We start from the raw sequence: 21,918 nt of genomic DNA, 5'->3' as shown, positions 1-21,918 counted from the left end.
GTGAAGCATCAAGTTGTCCCAGAAGAAGAGGACATCACTTTTATTAAAGCTCCCTGGATTATGGTTTACTTAAAGGATTATTTATTATACATCCAGGATCTATTATGAGAATTTTCAACTGAAGATAAGAGAATTTACTTTTGCCCAGTATAACACTACTACATGATATCTGAAAAAAAAAAAAAAAGTTGTATAAACAGGAGGTAAACAAAATTCATTCATTTCTACAATGTGAAAATTTTCAATCCCAAGGACATAAATTTTTTATTTATTCTCTGAATGAATACAAAACTTCTCTGCCTGTAATGCTGAGGAAGCAAAAGTATATTGTATGTTCATACTATAAAGATAAATTGAAGAAATTTAATTTAATATTTCTAAAGAATAAAAAGTGTTTTTTTTCTTGAGACTTATGTATAATGGACTCTTGTCCATAGTTGGAGAGATTTTTGATGGCCAATGAGGAGAATGTGGTGAGGGAGGCATGACAAGCATGAGTCCAGCGATGCCATGTCTAACCTCACGCCTGCCTCACAGTTCAGGCTTGGCAATAATTCAGATCTCTGAAATCGACTTCCTCAATAGAATTAAATGGTAGTATCATTTTTAAATAGAGTTTATAACTTTAATAATTATAATTATTAGTTATTGAAAAGAACTATTAACAATGTATGGCCAGTTAAGTACATCAAAAAGGACAACTATTAAGAAAGATTGTAAAGTACTCCACAATACATACATATAAGTCACAATTCCGTGAAATGTTCCTTAGTGTTCTAAATAATTTTTAGAAAAAGAAATCAAATGTTTTTATTCCAGTTGAAAAATTAATGGAAAGAACTGCAGCCGTTACAAATATTTCTTTAAGAATATCCATGGCTCACTACACAAGGCTAGAGGCGAACCTGTAAGTCCAACGTTTGTTGGGCAAAAAAAATGTATGTAACCCTAGTTGAACTAGAAAAAACTACAGCACAATTATCCTCATTGCAGTTGATTATGCAGGAAAATAAGAAAAACCACTACAAAGTAAATGGTAAAATATACTCATGCAAGGAGATGGTTGGAGGGTGCGTTCAAAATAAAACACAAATAAGTTGAAGTAACTTATTTACTCTTAATTCTGGCCGAAACCTTGGCATAATTAAATAAGTTACTTCCACTTATTTGTGTTTTATTTTTACCGCACCCCCCCCAACCATCTTCTCGTATAAGTCATCCATGATCAACTATCTCTCATGATTATGGTAAAATATACTGTATATTGACTATTTTAATTGTTTTATTATCTTATTTTTCGCAATATTTTCTATAAGTGGCATTCGTTTGGGAACCACTGTTGTAGATATACAAAATTATCATTAGTTTCATTCTAAGATGCTACCCGAAGACATATATACTCCTATTATCAAAAGAAAGAATATCCAAGAGTAAACTGTTTACAGGTTTCTTTAAAAAAAGTGGAATTGCTCAGTGCAAGTAGCACAACACTTCGCGTAATTTTAAAAAGTTTGAACTTCTATTGGATAAAATAAAGATAAGTTGCTAAGCTTCTAAGAGAAATATTGAGCATTTGAAGACATCAAATAATCTGAAACAATGAATGTTCTTAACAGAAATGTACATGGAATACAATGGTGCATGCAGGAGGATGTTAAGGATTCATCTCAAATACCAAACTATTATTAACAAATCAGGTAGAGTCAGATCATGTAGCATTACAAAAATGGTTTTCAGATCCGTTACTGCACAAATAAAACCAAAACACACTATAGCAATGGACAACTCTTCTTGCCATAGTGTGCTTAAAGAAAAACATCCCACAGTAGAATGATAAAGAGAGAATATAAAAAAGTGGATTTAGGATATTGTTGATCCTCTGGCTTCACACTTAAAATTAAAGACATGAACTTCACATTGGGGTCTCACAGACCCATCATTATTCTAAATGAGTTATAAAAGTGAAAAATAAAGGAAGGAATCATTAAAGGCCATAGAATAAAAGTATATCTGTAGAAACCATGTTTAACTTTTTAATACAGGATAAGGAAACAAAACTGCAAATCTTGAAGGTAAAAAATAATACTTTAGAAAACTTTTTATAATAATAATTTATTTTACAAATTAATAATTTGCCAACTATTAATTTTTAAAAAAAGTTTTAAAATTCGGGGGTGAAACACTCCATAATTCTTATATTTCAGTCAGAAGTGATGCAATCTTAACCAATTCTCGCTGTGTTCCTCACATATTGGTGATACCCTTAAAAGAAGAGTTTTGTTTTCCAATCCTTAACAAAAGGCATATCTAGTTTTTCTCTTTAAGCCTTCCTGAACACTTGCGATCTTCCTCTACTCCTAATCCAATTTGCCTTAGATATTTTCTCAAGGTTGTACTCTATGACTGGGCTTTAAGTTGTTTTTGACCAGGGTCCTGTTTCATAATAAAGTACAAACTAATACTATTAGTCTTGTAGCTTTATCTTAATTCAATTACACAGACTTGTACAATAGTAACTTGTACTTTAATATTTTTAATTCCTATAATATCTCTTAATAGTCATCCCTATCATGATAAAAATAAGTATTAGTATTATTACCACACTAGTTTCTACACTTGTACTGTGAACTAATATACTATTAGCTTTAAGTTGTGTTCGACCAGGAAAATGTTTGACTATATTTTTTGCTGAAGGCCTTCCTTGTTTTGGGGTATATCTAAGCTGCACTGATACTTATTTTTTCCATAAACAATGTTTAGGTCTCGGGTGCTCATCTTCACTCAGCTTGCTCTGTTTCCTCCATGGCTTCTTCGTGATCAGATTCATCATCTGTCAACTTATAATTAGCAATGTCATTTCCTTCTTCCACATCTTATCAAAGCATTCATTGAGTTGTTCTTGAGACAGCCACTTACCATCTTTTTTTGTTATTTATTTATTGATATTTACAACTGTATTTACATAAAAATACACCTAGTAAATTTGATAAAAGATCATAATGGTATGAATACACGCATTTAAAGAAACTATCCATTGGTAGCACTCTAATTCGCTCACCATCTAAAAGTAAATTTACTTCTGGTTCCATTCTGAAAATTATTTTGAATACTAATAATTCTTCAGAGTTAAAAAAAAAATATTTAAATCAAGCATGAAGTTTAAAATTTACCTCATTAGATATTATTATATTATATATCATACACGGTCAACTATCTTCTCATTATTAATATACTTTATAGTTTTCATTAAAATAAATTATGTCAAATCAACTTATGATTCTATAAAAATATTTTCAGCTTCCAAAATATTTGTATCTTGATATGAACTGCGTCACGGGTAGTCAATGTAGTTAAGTCACAAAATAAATAAAGAAAAAATTTGGAATCCGTTGCTTCTGTGGAACAAGGTTCAAGTGCTTGACAAATCGTAAAATTTAGTGATTTGCTGTTGATCGACGAAGCAGTTAACTCATGGTTTCAGCAACAAAGATCTGGCCAATCACCAATGGCAGAGATAATTTTGAAGGAAAAGGCTATGTTTTTTTAACAGGAATCAACTCGGAACTTGATCTATTTTAAGCTTATGATGAATTGTTCTCGAATTCAAAGACGGACGCAGCATCAGACATCTTACCATTACTGGGAAAAATTTGTCCAGCAATATCTCTGCTCTTGACCCATTTCAACTGATTTTCAAAAAATATCACAGCTTTTTTAAAGTCTAGAACAAATGCATTCAATGGGCTGCAGAAAATGATATAGTGCGAAGTAAAGTACATAATTTTTTAATTACGTATCTTTAGAAAAATTAGATTGAGGAAAATAGTGCTGTTTTAATGTAGTTTATTTTTTCTTTTTGAATTTTGAGATTCCATTGCTGAAGCAGATCCATTTAGAAGCCTTGCACTAGATAATTTAATGTTCCAAGCAAAAAATTTCAGATTATTTTACATAAAAATGGTTAAAAAATAAATTTCTGAATAATTAAGTATTGTAAAAATATTTTTATCCTAACTCCTTTGGTTTTAATCAGTTCGGATTAGCGAGACCCCACTGAACATATTTTAGGGGGATACATACCTTTCCTGGGACAGAGAAAGCATAGTATCACTTGACCAGAAATGGCACTTTATGGAACATATTTTTCAACTTTTTTTTTTTCCTATTTTCTCAAAAACGGCTCAAACCAATTTGATTGAACTCAGTATGTCAATGTACAATCAAGTGTTCTTTAATATCGGATAGCTCTTATCCAAATAGAAATATTTTGACAGGGCTTAAATGCAGATTTTCCAAAACATCTTCCTACGAAGTATCTCTAATTTTGTTTATTTGAAATAAGTAACTATCTCACATTTTTAAAACTAACAAAAAATGGATATAATTATGAACTATGAAAGGATTTGATAATTAACTTAGGGAGATAAGATAAGAGGAAAAATAGTTTTTCTAGGTTGAAAATACATTTTCAGAAATAGCAGTTCTAATATAGACTCATTATATTTATTACTGTTGGAAAGCCATTTATTTTAGAAAAAATATGTAACATAAAAGTTTGAGTAAAGGAGAATGACGAGAAATGAATAAATAAAACATGAATTTGACATTAAACTGGCTGGTGCATGCGCACTATTGTTAAATCTTTTCTTGTCCTCGTAGTGATTAAATAGTTTTTTAGTTTAACTTAACTTCCTTATATTTTCAACATTGATTATATAAAAATTTAGCATTAAATAAATGCTTTAGAACAGAATGTAAATTTTATCACACTTATATTTCTGTCATATTTTTGCAAAGAGAAATATAAAAAGTACTTTTCTGAAAATTATAAAAATTTGAGTGAATCAATCTGTCAATTGAAAGGCTCATCTGAAAAATTAATAGAAGAAAGTATTGCCATGGTGAATAATTTAGAAATATATTTTGGAACGAGCGAAGATTATTTTCAACTCAAAGTAGGATAGTAAGTGATAGTTGTCTGATGCGCACACAGCATCAATTTTTTTTGTATTGTAAGTAGTGTCCAAAAATATAGTAATAATTAATGATCTCTTATAAACGCTGATAGCAATGGGCAAATAATAGACAATGGACGAGATGTTGATAGGCAAGTTGACATAACTGATAACCCACCCCCTGGAAACCAGAGGCTATAAGATAATAGGGAAGAGATATGGATAATTGGGTGACCATTTACCTCATTCAGGCCTAGGAGGATTAATGATTTATATATATATATATACATATAAAAAAAGGCAACTTCATGCCGTTAAAAGTTATATTTCTTTAAGTTCAGTATAACAAACAAAGGAACTATTTACACCAGGAAGTAAACTGTAGCAGATTTGATCAAAATCATTTCTCTATATTTTTTGGAAATGTGTTAGAATCAACTGAGATGGCCATTACATCCCACAGTCTTATAAGTAAAGGTCTATCACTTGTACTGAAAACAATCAATTGATGTTAGCTGATTAATTAAGAAACTATTTTGTAATAATACTATTTCAAACTTAAAAATACAATACTTTATTTACTTATTGCATATAAAATAATAATACAGGCAAAGAAATCACATTGAAAAATGACACCAAGTTCATTCATACCTAATTAAAGTTTTACATTTTACAATTTAAGGCTACAATTATTTTAACCATACGCATGATAACAACCTTTAATTAAGAAGTTTATAATATTTTTAAAATTTTTTTTACAAACATCATACATTTATGTTTGTCATTACTAATAATATAAGTATTTACAATAAATTATAAATATTTTACAGATTATCTGTGACGATTTAACAATAACAATTCAAGTAAAAAAAAAAAAAAAATCAGTATTAATAAAAATAGAAGTAATATTACATATCAGTTTTATTATATTCCAATTCATTTAAAATTTATTTAGTGCTTTATTTACAAGAGATCTTCATTATTTAAATATACATTACAGAAATAAATTATCTAAGTATTAATAATTACCAAAGTAACGTAGATAGTTGCTTTAAAAGGTATTTACAAAAGACCTCTAAATATTGCATATTATGCTTTTGTCTGAAGAAATTCCCCTGTCTTAGTTAAAGCGTATCGGAGATTATTGTAAAGACCTTCACAGAAAAATCCTTCTTTAGCAAGAGTTGTAAATCTATAAGTGCGGAAGTTTTTAGCTACATCAATATATGTAACAGCTGCCATCAATGGACACATAATTATTTTAGTGTGGTTCATAAAATTGATCTGGAAAGAATAAAAATTAATGTCATATATATCGACTATTGTAAATAATCAGTATTAATGATTTCAAAGAGGAAGAAAACACAGATACAGAGTCCGTCAATGAAGTTAAAAGAAAGAGGATGGTGGCCTCTAGCTATATTATAAAAGATCCAGAAATGAAATATCATAAATTACCCTGAGCGAATGTTCGATATTAAAAATACTCAATTTAATATAAGTAATATTTTACAAACATACAATCCAGATCCTCCTATACAGCTTCAACAAATGTTGGTCTCAATCAATATACAAATAAAACAAAATAAAAGCATATTAAGAAAAGATTTAAAATGAAAATGGTCAGTGAATGATGGATACATAGATTTAAAATACAAACTCCACCAGAATAGTCAAAGAGGGGTGTAATATCTACAAAATGACCATAGACAGCGGTATGAGGGAGAGCATCAAAACGGTTCTGACATCTACCAAAGAGTTGGCATTGAAAGAACAACTACTAAAATTATCTAACTTTATAACAACCAGTGATGGTTGATTGTTTATTGTTGTTTATGTTTACTGGGCATAGTTGATTATGTGATTGTATAGAGCAGAAATAAGGATAATGAAGGATACAGATAACATACACACAGACATAAATAGGATTATTATAGATAGAGATACCAATGTGTGGAAGAGCTTTGAACAAATAATGGTAGTCGGTAGATAAGAGAGGCAAGAAAATGGTGAAATTTCATGGATAAATACCTGGACTGTCCCATTGGTAAGCTGCATGAGAACTCCTGAAGATGATCTATGCCACATGTGTAAGTACGGGATTCGACTAAGATTATCAGATTCTTGTATTTTGACACTGTCACCGGCTTTCATCAGGAACTCAGTCATGTATCTCCTAAAGTAAGAAAGGAGCTTCATCTTTTTCTCTAAATGAGGAGGAGTCTGTCCCATGATATGATAATGTTCAGAACCATCTTTTTCAATGTAGTGGACATTCCTGAAAAAAAAAAAAAAAAAAAAATTATAAACAGTGACCACAATATTGGTGGTCAGGAGTTGTTATATTGAAAAAGGGTCCAAATGAGGAGTGTCATGATCATTTCATTTCATAGTATTCTTCACTGTGCATTAATATCATTTCTTGACACTAATATTTTTCAATTTACCACTGACTCAAGCTATGTATATTGTATATATGTCTTGGTTATTTCAACACCCAGGAATATGTATTTCTGTCAAAAATTTGAATTTGAAATTTTTTATGACCACAATACATTCCCTTACAATATATTCCATACATAGGTAAGAGAAAGAAAACAAAAATGGATAAATTAAAGAAAAGCTTACATATGATTTGGCAAGAGGACCAATCTTGTAGAATCGTTGAACATAACGCCCACACCATCATCACAAAGCTGATAACCAAAGCCATATTTATCTGAATAATCAACCCACTTACTGATCCAAACAAAAGGTTGCGCAGCAGGATCACTCATTTCCTCTGTAATATTGACATAACATAAATTAAAATCATATAATTGAACCCCAAAAAGCCATAGCCTAAGGCTTCAGTGTGATTTACAACCTAGACTAAATGATTTTAGGTTCCAAAACCTTCATTATTTCTAAAACTGTTTACAAAAAAACTTTTTGATACATAAAATTAATTACCTGCATCTTTATTAGTGAAAACAGGAGTTCTCTTCTTAAGGAGATCAACCAGCTGCTGATGGAGCTGCCTCAGGTACTGATTGCACTGAGCTGCAGTTGCAGTGGTAACAGTCTGTGGTACGCTACATGCACCAAAAACACTAATCCTAGGTTCTGGTTTTTTCGATCCGCAGCGTACTGATTGCGGTTCATTTGCTAAAATTTTCTCATATTAATATAAAAAAATTTACAAATAAGTAACAAATAATGAAATGAGTATGCTCTTACAATTGACTTCAATTAGAGGTTTCCTTATCGACACCTCAACATTATCGAATCTAGGCAACATGGTAAGACATGATGGTGGTAATTTTTCAGGACAATAACCTAAAAAAAAAAAAATAAATTAGAAAAAGTAATGCATTAATCATTTAGACTATATATAAATATATATAGTTAAATTCTTATAGAATTGATACTGAATCAGAAGGAATCAGTCATTCTATCAAATAAAAGTTTCAATTATGAAATCAAATAAGTCAGAAATATACTTTATTTTGGTAAAGATAACTTCCACTGAAATTAATACCATAAATGATACTAAGAAAAATAAAAAAATACCTATACAAACAGTACCTGAATTCAGTATATTTAAAGAACAAAAAATTAATTTATAAAATTACCAGTCTTCATAAATTCCATTTCCTGCAGTTGTCGAACTGTAGGTCTTTTCGATGGATCAGGTTGCAACATCTTATTAAGCATATAGGCCGCAGCTGTATTTAAGGTTGAGGGAAGAGTATATTCGCAACGAGTGATTTTTGCATAAGTTTCTCTGAGAGAATTTGTTTCGAAAGGTGGTTTACCAACTAACAGTGTATACCTATAAAATGATATTAATTGCAAAAGTTGTACAAATATATCCTTATGAGGAGAATAAATAACCTTAAAAAAAGTCAGCTATTATTTTAGCTTAAATAATCACTATTAAATGAACAATTTTTGATTTGATATAAAAATCAATAAATCTATTAGCAAAAAAATTAAACTTTATGATGCCTTCTAAATTATTTTGTAATACTATAAAAAACAAAAATTGAAATACCAATAACAATGAGATCTTGTTTTAAATGATGTAACAAATAAATAAATGAATAAAAGGAAGAGTACTCAAATACAACTTTATTTTAATTTAGTGAATTTTGAAGGGAATTCACTTATAACTATTTTTACTATCGGGAAATCCTTACAGTTTCTTTTACATGAATTGAACCCACCAACTTAGACTAGCTGTTTAATTATTTTGTCAATACTTTTACCATTTGAAAATTAAAACTATGTTGAAAATGTTGGTTGAATAGCATTTAGCAATCTGTCAAACTATTTTTAAAACCAACAAACTCCGTTTAAAAAAGATCTTAGATCCTTGTATTCAATAGTTTCCCAGTCACCTAAACCAAAAGCTAATAAAAGTTTTCAAAAAAACCAATACTTCTTCCTAAAATACTTCTTTTCCTTCATTTATATATGGCTCACTAAAATTAACTCAGTAACATTATTTTTTTTATACATTTATATATATATATATAATCTTTCACCCTAGTCAAAACTATTTAAATGTTTATTTTTGGTTTTATTTTATAACATTAAAATAAAAATGTATTATAAATGACAAATTATACCACCATATCAAACCAGATGACCTACAATATAGAGCAAAAAATCAAGAAAAATAAATAAATTAAAAGGAGTTTTAATTACTAGGACCAATCTCCGACAACATTCAGTTCATGGTATAACTTCTTCTTTTTTTAGAAGAAATATATAGAAATTTATAACATATATATTGGTATAAGCAACTGAAAAATATTCTTACATTATGCATCCTATGGACCAAACATCAACTTCATAACTATGTCCTTGTTTAGTTAAAATTTCAGGAGCAATATAATTTGGAGTACCACATAATGTTCTGGAAAAAAAAAAAAATTTAGATATGCGGTAATAAATGGAAATAATGAAAACAGGTATGAGAAAAAGAAAACAAGTAAGTTTATATAAAATATAATTGTATAATCAATACAGAGTTTCTGGATTGATTACTTTAACAGATATTCTGTTCTTCAACAATATTAGATCATATTGATCCCAAATTTGAAAATTGAATAAATCATAGAGAAATCTTATAAACAAGAATTAGAAATCAGTTAATTAAACTTTATTAAATCTTACAGAAACTATATCTTTGTATGAGTGAGCGTAACAAGCAGGAGTTGATAACCGTAATAATAAAAGTGTAGGTTATAATCCACTGAAATAGATTGTAAGGTGGATATATTTAATAAAAGAAAGCATAGCACAAGTCACATTATTTATTATTAATAAAAATCAATCAACTGGGAATCCCTACAATTTGGTATAAATTATAATTAATATCAACCAAAACCATTGAGGAAAAAACATTTGTGACCATATTATAATGATAAATATTTTTATTTTACATATATTTCATATGTCATTTTACATACATATATCCATAATATTTTAGCCCATATTCATCTGTTATTTTTAAGCACAAACCACTGTACCCCAGTATCATTAATATATATTTTCATGTAAACAACTCATAGAGGTATTTTTTCGATATAAATAAATAAATAAATCCTTCATCTCAGCTGTATTTACTAGGTTTTTTCCAAGATTTCAATTTGTAAAACATTATAGAGAAAGTGGACAATATATAACAGATAGAATTAATCAACATATCAAGTAAGTATAAAGACAATCCTGAATATTATTGAAAAAAGTATTAGTGCAATGATACGCAGAAAAAAGTTTGATAAAGATATTTTTCAAAAATTATTAGAAATAATTCCATGAAAATATATTTTAATAATATGACTAGTTGAAGATGATAACGCTTGAAAAATGCCAATGAATTAGGTCTGAAATGTTACTGATATTTTACATGTATATTAAAATAAAACATTAGAAAAATGAAAATAAAAAAAGGATGTATTACATAAAATAAGATTATTTAGATTAATTTCAAAGTATGATTATAATAAAAGAAAAATATTAATTTTTTATTGCATCATAAATATTGTGTAGAAATAATAATTAAAAGAAGTATAACCAACTTGTACTATAATTTTGTCATTAATTATTTCCAATTTATGAATAATATTGTGTTAAATAATTAATTTATTATATTCAAAACTTAATACAATTATTAGTTTACATTTGAATGCAATATATTATTGAATATCATTTCTTAAACCAATTTTATATTATTTGAACATTTTGTAATTTCAATGATTAAGTTAAATATTTTGAAATAATAAAATATATCTCAAGGTCTATAGAAAAATTGTTAGTGGCCTGTATTTTGTTTGTGGGTATAAATCTACAGCCAAAGCTAGTTAACTTCATAATTAGTATCTATGAAATAACTGAAGTTTGTTAAGACTTAAACAATATAAACTTGTTTTGAAACCTTTCCTTTCAGAACATCCTAACTATTATTTTTAGCCATTACTTCATTAATTTTTAAAACATCAAATAAAAAAAAAAAAACAAACACGAACTATGAGCAAATAACATATTAAAACGACAGCAGACAAAATGGTGTGGAGCTTAGCTGCTCAGTTGCGTGATGTCATTCTCCATTTAGCAGACTAAATAACAGGTTCTCAACCATGTTAAATGATATATCGTCTTATAACATGTTAAATAGAAGGAAATATTTCTCCATTTAACACACTTTAACATGTTAAACTAAAGATCAATGATACTCCTAATAAATGATAACATGTTCTTTTCTACTTCTGAATAATTTTCTGGAATCTCATGGAAACAAAACAAAATATTTTTAAATATGAAAGAGTCAAATAATATGAATTTTTATTAATTTACTTTATTTTTAATTTTATAATTATTAAAATTTTAATAAAAGGAAGATGGTCAGGATGGAGTTAAAAATAACTCTAATTATCAAAAAAAGAGTTATTATGAACCAATGTTTCACTCCACTTTGCAGAGTTTTTGGTATAAGAAAAAGATAAAGAATTTTTGTATATATGTATATGTAGTTGACCGTAAAAATTGATATATAGGAAGATGGTCAGGGTTGCGGTCAAAAGTGAAACGAAAATAGTTTACAACTATTTTATTTTCCAACGTTTCGCCCCACTTTGTAGGGCTTCATCAGGGCTGTCCAAATAAATAAGTTGAATTGCTGTTCAACTTATTTATTTGGACAGCCCTGATGAAGCCCTACAAAGTGGGGCGAAACATTGGAAAATAAAATAGTTGTAAACTATTTTCGTTTCACTTTTGACCGCAACCCTGACCATCTTCCTATATATAAAGAATTTTTGGCTTTCTTTCATACCGAAAGCCCTGCAAAGAGGGACGGGATGTTGGCTCATAATAGTTTTTCAACTATTTGAGTAATTTTTTACCGCACCTTAATTGTCTTCCTTTAATTAATTACATAAGGTCAATCAACGATCTTCCAATATTAAAGTTTTATAGAATTAAATCTTTGATGTAATAAAAACTGGAGTCAAAAGTAATTTGTATTTTACTTAAAAACCTTATAAACAATACAAATTTGAGTATGTATTAAAGGTAATATAATAAATAATTCCTATTAGTTTCATTCGTATTGTACAGAGACAATTGAAGAAAAAATTGATCCAAAATTAATAATAAAAAAAAAACTTATTAAATTATTATTTAAAATTTATAAAATAAAACTGATATTAAATGTTTATTAATATGTAGTTTTATATTAAAAAATTGTGGGTGTAATGTGATCCAAAATGTTTTTTTTTTAATATTGTATATAAGCAAGTATAATTCTACAAGTAATGTTGGAGTGAAACTTCTGAAATAGAACCTTAATTAAAAACCAACAAGTACAACATTACTAAAATAAAAAGCACTTACTTCTTCCTCTGTCCACTATACTCTATTCTAGCAGCTAATCCAAAATCTCCAATCTTTACTTCTAAATCATCATTTAAAAACAGGTTGCCAAGTTTGAGATCTCGGTGAATAATTTGAAGACCATGAAGATACACAACTCCTTCCAATATTTGTTTCATATAATATCTAACTTCAGGTTCAGAAAGAGCTTTTCTTCGCCTGAAATTTTTTGAGATTTGTTACTATAATTCTCTAATCATAACTTTTGTACATATATTAATTAATAGAGAATATCAATTTCCTCCATCCCCTCCCCCAAAAAATAAATTTTGAAAATTGCATTAAATTCATGAATTAAATAGATAACTAACAAATAAACTCTTCATTCTTACTCTTTCTTTCTTGTCGATTAGTGGTAGCTTTAAAATTTACTGTGATTATGTAGGAATATAAAATGACTATAAATTATTTTAAATAATATATAAAATAATTTAAATTATCTTCACTTTATTAACAGCTTTATATACATTTATTTAAATTGAAAAAATATTTTATTTTCCTTTTTTGAATCTGACTCTAAATCTGAGTATTTATTACATCCTACAATAGACTTAAGAATTTGTAACTGGGTATTACATAGAAAATTTGCCTCCTTAAGTAGTGTAATAATTTAGTGTTACATCATAAGATGTGTTCAATACATCAAATTTTATAACAAAATTAATTAGATAAAACACACTAACATAATTTTCATAAATCTGCAATAATAATGGGAATAATACATCGAAATTATTTAAACAAACTTTAGGACATTAAACAGATTATATGTACCTCCCAAGTAATGTATTAATTCAATGTTTCATCATAAGGTATATTCAACATTTCAAAATATATATAGAAATGAATTAGATTTATCACACTAACATAACTTTTATAAACTTATAATAGTAATGGGAATAATATATCTAAGTCATTTAAACAAACATTAACTTACTTATGTAGTTCCATCATGGATCTTTTACGGCATAATTCTAGAATTATATACACGAAGTTAGGATCATCAAAATAACTATGGATCAAGACTATATTTTTATGCCTTAACGATTTATGGATTTGAATCTCTTGAGACATTTTTTCCTTTTCCTTTTGATTAGTAAGAAGTCGCTTAGATACAATCTTCCCAGCGAATATTCCATTTGTAGTTATTTCTCTTAATTCGTAGCATTTAGCAAAACCACCCTAAAAAAATAAATCAGAGACCATGAAAATAACAGTTTTTACATAACTAGGAACCTCATTTGTAAAAAAACTAAAATAATAAAAAACTTGAACATATAAACATATGAATTAACCTTTCCTAAAAACTGTCCTTTCTTATAAGTTGTCTTGGTATTGGAATCAAAAACAACATCAGGAATGGGTCTATCATCTTCTGTGTTACGCTTAGACATAATGAAACGAAATTAATTGGTATTATCACTCTTTACGTAGTATACTAAGAACGGATAAGTCTAAAGAACATGAAATAAATTTTCTTAACAAATACACTTTACTAAACACTAACTAAAAAGCTTGCAACAACCCGCCTGGCACCGAGTCTCACTGAAACCAGCGTCAATAAGCGTTTGTATAACGGACCTATTTGAATCGGCCAATCGCCGTCTAGGAAAAGCCCGCCTACGGACATAGAGGTAGTTCATAACTTTTCCGATGTCACTAATAGCTTGACACACCTATCACTTTCTTCAGTAAACACTAATCGTTATCAAAATAATAATGATCTTCAAATAAATTTCTGAATGCACATATGAATTGATAATACATGTAGTATGTATAGACATAAATCTAATACAATGCATTGAGCCTGTGATGATATAAATGTATGCAACTAATAAATAAAACTCCGGCTTGGAGGATTACAACAGAGTTAGATAAATGTTTGTAAGCTTTAAAATTTATACGTATTTTTTTTTTTTTTTGTAGAAAAGACATTTTTTTCCTATCTCGACATTTTATTAAAAGTTCCAACTGAATCTCATGTTTTTTAAAGATTATTTGGTAAGAGTAAGTTGCTTATTGGATTGAGCCGAAAAATCTTCAACTTATAGTAAAAAAAAAATCCCTTTTTCCTGTTATTATTTTCAGGTTAATCTCCTGCATTTTCGGTTATTTTTACTTTTTTCCCAAGAAGGGAAGGTAAATAATTCAGTTAACAGATGACAAAACTTAACACAAATCAGAGCACTCCAATCAGGCAATATGATTTTTCATAATCGTTTTCGTCGCTCCGCTCACGTGTGGTTAGGGACATTACTTTATGACACTTTTTCTCGGATCGGATGGGCGGAGCTCTCAAGTTATCTGATCTGGTCTGATCAGATAGTTTTAGACCTTATAACAAAAACACTTGCATATCTAATAGGTTTTGATTTTATTTTAAATTCGATGTAGTCTAAACATACAATCGTATACTAGTGTTACCTCTATTCGGGCCCCTACAAACTGTACCTAGACTAGATTTAACCACAATATATGAAGTACATCAAATACAATATAGATATAGAATGATCATTAATTCTTTTAATCGTGCAAATTAGTTTTTCCTCGGAATTACAACCTAATGGACTAAATATTTATGTACTTGCTGATTAAGCTTACTGATATGGGATCGAGTAGTGGCTTTTATTTTTTTACTCGCTGGAGTATATACGAATATGTAAAATACATAAGTCGGTTTTTTGATGTTCAAAAACCTCAAAATTTTTTGACTTTTTTTTTAAAGGACTATAATATATAAAGTAAACCCTTTAAGGACTATAATATGACTTATCAGCTTTAGCGCAGCGTTCATGTATATAAGGACCTCTTTATGTTGGCCAAGCCATGGCGAACTCAGACATGCGCGAGCATGTGGATGGGTGGCTTGAACGGGTTGGCCTAAGCTCGTTGCCGATCCGTCGAGTGTCGGTTTTTTGGACACAGATCAAAGGGGTTCGTGAGAGCGCTCGTGTAGTATCTCCACCATTGTTCTTTGTTTAGTTGCAACCAAGAGCTGCTAAGAGCTTAAAGGTGTTTGTTGGTACTTTTTATAATAAGTTTTATATTTAATCTTATTTATTTATGTTTAATTTCCTTTCCTTTTCTTTTTTTGTAATAAAAATAATATAATCCCGGTGCAATGGCTGAAACCACCAGTACGTCCGCCATGCTTGCCTCTCTGAATAATAAATTGAGCTTACACACTGATTTATTAGCACTTCCCGGGCGATATCTAGTGGTTCTCAAACTATGCCTTAGTTTCTATCCTAGCCTCTAGAGCATAAATCTACGAATAATTATGAAAATTATTTTTTACCAAATTTAACACAGAAAACCATTCATTCATTTAAGGATCTTAAGCCTATTACTAAGTATCTAATTAAGTGAGGAATTAGGTATTTTTTCTATAACTCCTAGTGCATCCTAGTGAAAAAAGTTATTATAATACAAATTGAAGAAAATTCAATTCTCTTATGAATAAGTATCTTAATATAATAATTCTTTCAAATAATATGATCATAAACCACCTCTTCTGGTCGCATACGGACTTCACAGCACATCACACCACCTATTGGAGTCAGAGTTTAAGTTTACAACACTACTTGATCAAATTATTAATCGACAAATATGAACTATCACTCATGAAACACTTTTTAAAAAACTTTATTGATTTAATAACGCGAGTAGCGTCGAGTCGTACTATAATGCTAGTTACAGTAAGTAGGGAGACATATATATATATATATATATAGTGGTTGGGAATTAGTGCTGATTGGGGGATAATTGACGCAGAATTTAATTGTTTTACTATAAAATTTTTACTAAGGTAAAGAAACACCTAACATTTGGTAATTTGTTATTTTATCAAACTAATGAGCAGCTAAGTAGTTCTAGGTACGCAAATTACGTGTTTCCGTAGTAGAAACTAATTTTTAACGTTATTTGCAAACTTATACTTTTGCGTTACCTAGATCTGGACTGCCTCTTGGTACAAACCTCAATTTTTTTTGGATTGCGCCGGGTCCCTCCCTCTACTAGTCTACCTGTTCTTGTCCATTGTACCTGCTTTTGTCCCTTGCAGTTTTATTTTTCTTAAGCCATTTATACCATTTTAAGTAAATCAATTTTTTAATTTGTTTGAATAAGTACAAGTTATTGCTATGTTTAACGCTAAAAGTAATAAACAAAATTGAAATATGTGACATAACAAACTTTAATGATTTATTAATTTTACGAAGGTAAAATAAAAAATAAAGTGTTAAACTTTGAAAATGGATAGTGGTTTCCATGTCACAAAAAAAAAAAAAGGAATTGTAAAAGTATGAAGGTTTATGCAATTTTAAAATGTACTCTTGTAATACATAACTTTAATTCAACAATGTCAGTCTAAAATCCGGATGTAAATGCATGATGGGAAACTCTAAATGAAAATTATCTATAAAAAGAAAAACAAACTTTAAAATTGTCAAAGGTAGACAGGCTGATGGGATCAACAGCCAGTCACAGGGCCCACAAAACATTCTCTCTCTAAAGGGTTAAATGGTACCTCAAAGAGATGAATATTCCTGTCATGGCTCTTGAGTGGGTAGTAGAGTCTGGAGTTTATTCAAAGAAAAAATGTCCATACTAAGATCATGTCAGGCCCATTCAAGAAGGCGTGTATATTATGTAGGAAGTACTTGACTGAATTATTAAGTTGTGGTACTCATTTGACACAGAAATTAGAACTTTTAATTTCATTATATTTTAACTTTCTTCCTTACAAGTTACTGTTAGGGAGTCGTAAAAAGCAAACAAAAACAAAAATCCTAAATTTAGAGGTTTTACAGAAGCAAAAACTTCTGAAGCTGAGATCTATTAGAATTTTGGTTTCTTACATATTCCTAAACCATTTATGCAAGAAAAAAAATATAAAATCTACAACCCCACCTTTTGTATCTAACAAACCCTAAATACATAGTTTAAATTGGATTTTTTATTTTTTTTCCCCTATCAAAATGTCTGATTACTAATTAAATATGGGTTACTTCTCTGTATTGTTTTGTAATAACATTTTTTTTTCTTCCTGATCTTTCCCTTTAAAATATTTAGCACCATAATCAATTCTAATCAGCTATCAGCAAATTAGTTAAAAGCAAAGCATAAAATGAATGATTTGGAATACTAAAATAATTTAATGTTATGCTCACCACCATTTTAAGAATTAAAGGTTTCTTTTGATAAATAAAGAACATCTTGAGTGCAAGTAATAAAAAACATAATTTTTTTATCTTATGCCACTAGTATGTATTTTAATTAAGCATGGACAATAACTACAAATATGATGTTATTAAACATAACCTAGAAGCACATTTAAATTTTTTCTACACTATATCTCTGATTTTCTTGAATAGTGACACACATGACAAAAAAAAGTTTTGAACTATATTTGAATTGAATGTATCCCAAAGATAGTATCATAGAATGAGATTACTTTGTTGGAACCCTGCAGAGCCAAAGGTAGAAGGGCTCTAACAAGGTAACCACAGGCTAGGATACAATCTATGGAATACATCAAATACAAAATAAAAAATTCTTTTCATCGAATACTCCACTATTTAAGTAAAGCAGTGGTATGTGGTGTCATTTAATTATTTAATTCTATACCATTACTCTAGAAACAATGCATATGGAATATATATTTTTTGAAAATTATTCATTACACAACAAAAAAATAAATAAATAAAGACTAGAAACTTAAAGGAAATAAAACTAAATAATTTACTATGTTCAATAATAATAGCTTTACACAATTTACAGTTTAACCTATTTTACAGATAAATAGTATATTAACAAAAATTATTCTCAATCTTAACATAAAGTAAAATATAAATATTGTTGATCAATAAAAATGCTTACACTCAAAAGTTTCTAAAACTCATCAACTACTAATTAACTAACTAGATCACTCATTCATAGAAGAATTTGTTTCCATTGGCAATTTTTAAAATTGTATTTAAATTATTTGTTAGGACTAGTTTCTTGGACTATAACTATTGAGGCAATATTTCTTATAAAGGTCAAATAAATTAATACATGACAAATCTATTCTTAACATATTTTAGAAAAACAATTATATGGCATACAATTATTTTAATTCATTCTCTTATTAGTGGTATTTATAAAAAATATAAAATACTTTATTTTTCTTGGTATAAAACTCTTTTTGACTAGATATCTGATGGTTAAGATTGGCAAATGTTATGTACAAATATATACATATGATATATATACTGAATAATTTACATGACTTAAATAAGTTACCATACTTTTATTAAACTTCATATACTCTTATGTTTAAAATTACAAATTGTAAGAAATATCGGTGAAGTCTAGGACAAGGGATGATATGTCAGCTTCTAGAATACTTTAACATTTAAGAACTTAGATGAAAAAATTATGATTTTACATTTATGCTTTATCATAATTGAGATCTCTGTTTCAATTTTAATTTATGATAAGAAAGTTGAAGAACAAATTCAAACAAAAAAGAATTAAGTTCTTAATTAATTCCCTTTATTCTCATGATGTATAAATAAATTAAAATGTGGAAGACAAAACTATTTGATTGGCCATATTTATTCATAACTAATTTTTAAAAAATATTTAAATAGATTATTTATATTTGTTTTTTCTAAAAGATATAAGGATTAGAAAGGTGGCATAAACAAGAAACTTGTTCGCTGTTAATTAGTGACCTTTGTCAGGGTGATAAATATTGTTAGACAGATGCTTCATGGGTCCACTCAACTCCAAAAAAGTTATTGTTAGTCAAAGGATAAAGCAAGCAATGTGAGTAAAGAATTGGATACATCTTCCAGTTTATGCCTCTAAGGATTACATGATAACTGATTTATTTGATAATTTTTTTTTTTGTGCAACTCAAATTAAAGTTAAAGATCTAAATGATGATATAATTAAATTTTTTTGTCTTTTTTATAAATATAGTAACTTACTCAACTCTGATGATACAAAAGTTAAAGATAGTATGATAGCCTTAGAAATATTCTACTGCATAATTACAATGATAACCTAAATTTTACTACCAATAAAATTTTAACATACAAAAAGTTAATATTAATTACTTATATTATTTAATTATAATGGATTGCAAAAAATATATATTTTCTTATAACTCATAGAGAAATCTGAAAATAATAAAAGTGACAATTGGATAAACATCATTTATATAAAAATTTTGTGACAGTCAGTGGCCCATTCAATGCAAATGGTTGTATCATGTAAAGTTAGGAATAATGTAAACATTGAAAAAAATATTATGTTAAACAACATATGACTAGTTAAATATATGTTACAACATTTACTTTCTAAATTATGCAGAATAATTCAACTATACTGTACTAAAATAAGTAAGAAAATAAAAAATGGATAAATCATAACTACAATCAGTAATTCAGAAACATTACAACTAAAAGAAAAATTTTATAATTCATGAGATAAAAATAGTACAATAATATCTCAGTTTGATTTCACCACAAAATAACTGTATTTATACAGTAATTTGGATTAAATTTACAAAGGGATATATATATATATATTAGCCCAATGAGTGATGCACAAACCATTTTTTTTTTTTTTTTTTAAAGAAACAGTCAATAAAACTTTTTTTTAAAGAAACAGTCAATAAAACTTTTTTTAAAGAAACAAATAAATAAACAATCAAACATCCTCAGCAAGGTTAAAACTAATTTTCGATGGTACCATAATTATGTCTTAAATGACAAAAAAATAAATTAAATTAAATAGTTTTTAAAAAAATATATGCACACATCATTATAGAAAATATAAAAAAAATAATATTGACATGACACTAATTGGTGTTTTATGGAAGAGATCAGTTCCTGAACTAACTAGTGTTCAGATAATTCAGATTTTTACACGTACATTATAAAACTAATTCAGATTATCTAATCAAACATAAGCTAATGTATAATAAGCAAACATTCCTAAGGCATTTCATCTTAAAATTTTCTAACAAAACCTGACCAATTAATCTTATGATTAATGTAATATCACTTTTCATTGTCATAAAATCTTAGAAGTGATCGAGTATATTTAATCAGCAAATAGATAATCAGTAATCATAACTGAAATGAGATTTATAAACTTTAATTTAAAGATGTAGAACCTCAAAAGAAGGGGAAAAATGTCATGTATTAATAATAATAGTTGACGAATGTCCAATTAAACATTTCACATAAAATTGGCACTATATTTTAACTCAGTCACTTGCTTGGCACAGTAATTAACCATTTCATAACTAAAATAAAAATAAATAAATTAATAACAGATTTATTATGTTTTATGAATGATTTTTTTATCATTTTTACAAATGATGTGTTCAAATAATGTGGCGTTGCTTGAAGAGCCCAATATCTTTCCTTCACTAAACTTCAATATGGATGACACAAGTTCTCCAACATTCCACTGTCGATCAAGAAGGACTCTGCAGACTGTATCAAGCTGAAACATTTTAAAAAAAATTATAAAGATGTCTTGAAAACCATGACTGAGTTGACAACACAATATTTTTGAGAAGAAAAGAATCGTCCCTAGGACTAGTTTTCCTCCCCCTTTTCACTCATAGTTCATTACACCTTAATTATAATATAATCCAATAAATAAATGGTTTAATAGTAATTTAGAAATCAATAAGTATAAATTGTCATGAGTAAATAAACAAATTATAACCTTGTTCAAATTTGGGTCAGCTGCAGTAAAATAAATAATATGAGGTAAAATTGAAGCACTAGCAGCTAACCACTGAATCAATAACTTTAATTGTGTTTCGCCTTTCCTAGAAGAACAGCCACAATTGAATGTTGCCACCGGCAGAAGACCATCATTTTGATGAAGGACAACAGAAACCTAAGAAGAAGAAAAATAAATAAACCAAATAGAAATTTATTAATGGAAGATTATTGATTGACCGTGTGTAAAGATGAAAGGAATATGGTCCGGGTGCGGTCAAAAAAACTCAAATAGTAGAATTATATTATTT

The 21,918-nt window shown here is 28.2% G+C and overlaps 2 protein-coding genes across 5 annotated transcripts in view; both read right to left on the bottom strand.

Annotated features, from left to right (window-relative positions):
- Position 1: 1 nt before the first annotated feature.
- Positions 2–14,644, bottom strand: polo (Serine/threonine-protein kinase polo). Of its 3 annotated transcripts, none has more exons than XR_001343799.2 (11): positions 14,171–14,644; positions 13,813–14,057; positions 12,840–13,037; positions 9,763–9,858; positions 8,570–8,769; positions 8,175–8,273; positions 7,908–8,102; positions 7,584–7,737; positions 6,987–7,233; positions 5,985–6,239; positions 2–169 (listed from the first exon to the last, which is right to left on the bottom strand). XR_001343799.2 is itself a non-coding variant. In XM_014427673.2 (10 exons), the coding sequence occupies exons 1-10, from the start codon at positions 14,267–14,269 to the stop codon at positions 6,045–6,047; spliced, it is 1,728 nt and encodes a 575-aa protein (XP_014283159.1). In that variant the 5' UTR covers positions 14,270–14,644; the 3' UTR covers positions 5,509–6,044. The 3 variants fall into 3 exon arrangements, 1 of the variants encoding a protein (XP_014283159.1); XR_001343798.2 differs by lacking the exon at positions 2–169 and adding an exon at positions 5,265–5,446; XM_014427673.2 differs by lacking the exon at positions 2–169 and having other exon boundaries at positions 5,509–6,239.
- A 3,453-nt stretch (positions 14,645–18,097) lies between these two features.
- LOC136795040 (uncharacterized) overlaps positions 18,098–21,918 on the bottom strand; it is an 18,603-nt gene continuing 14,782 nt past the window's right edge. For both annotated transcript variants that reach the window (XM_067052268.1, XM_067052269.1), the window contains exons 7-8: positions 21,609–21,785; positions 18,098–21,380 (exon numbers count right to left, since the gene is read on the bottom strand). In XM_067052268.1, the coding sequence (XP_066908369.1) occupies positions 21,213–21,380; positions 21,609–21,785 (345 nt within the window). In that variant the 3' untranslated portion in view covers positions 18,098–21,212. The remainder of the gene's footprint in view (positions 21,381–21,608; positions 21,786–21,918) is intronic.

Source organism: Halyomorpha halys, unplaced genomic scaffold (genome assembly GCF_000696795.3).
Source record: "Halyomorpha halys isolate HHAL.00 unplaced genomic scaffold, Hhal_1.1 Scaffold664.1, whole genome shotgun sequence".
Taxonomy (NCBI): Eukaryota; Metazoa; Arthropoda; class Insecta; order Hemiptera; family Pentatomidae; genus Halyomorpha; species Halyomorpha halys.
Note: the sequence above shows the minus strand (reverse complement) of the source record. Positions and strands in the feature narration are given on the sequence as shown.

Excerpts from the sequence above, each read along its gene's own strand:
- polo (XM_014427673.2), bottom strand. The coding sequence starts at position 14,269 with ATGTCTAAGCGTAACACAGAAGATGATAGACCCATTCCTGATGTTGTT. Across the intron at positions 14,058-14,170 it reads AAGGACAGTTTTTAGGAAAG|GGTGGTTTTGCTAAATGCTA; the intron begins GTTAATTCATAT and ends TTATTTTTTTAG. Across the intron at positions 8,274-8,569 it reads AATGGAATTTATGAAGACTG|GTTATTGTCCTGAAAAATTA; the intron begins GTAATTTTATAA and ends TTTTTTTTTTAG.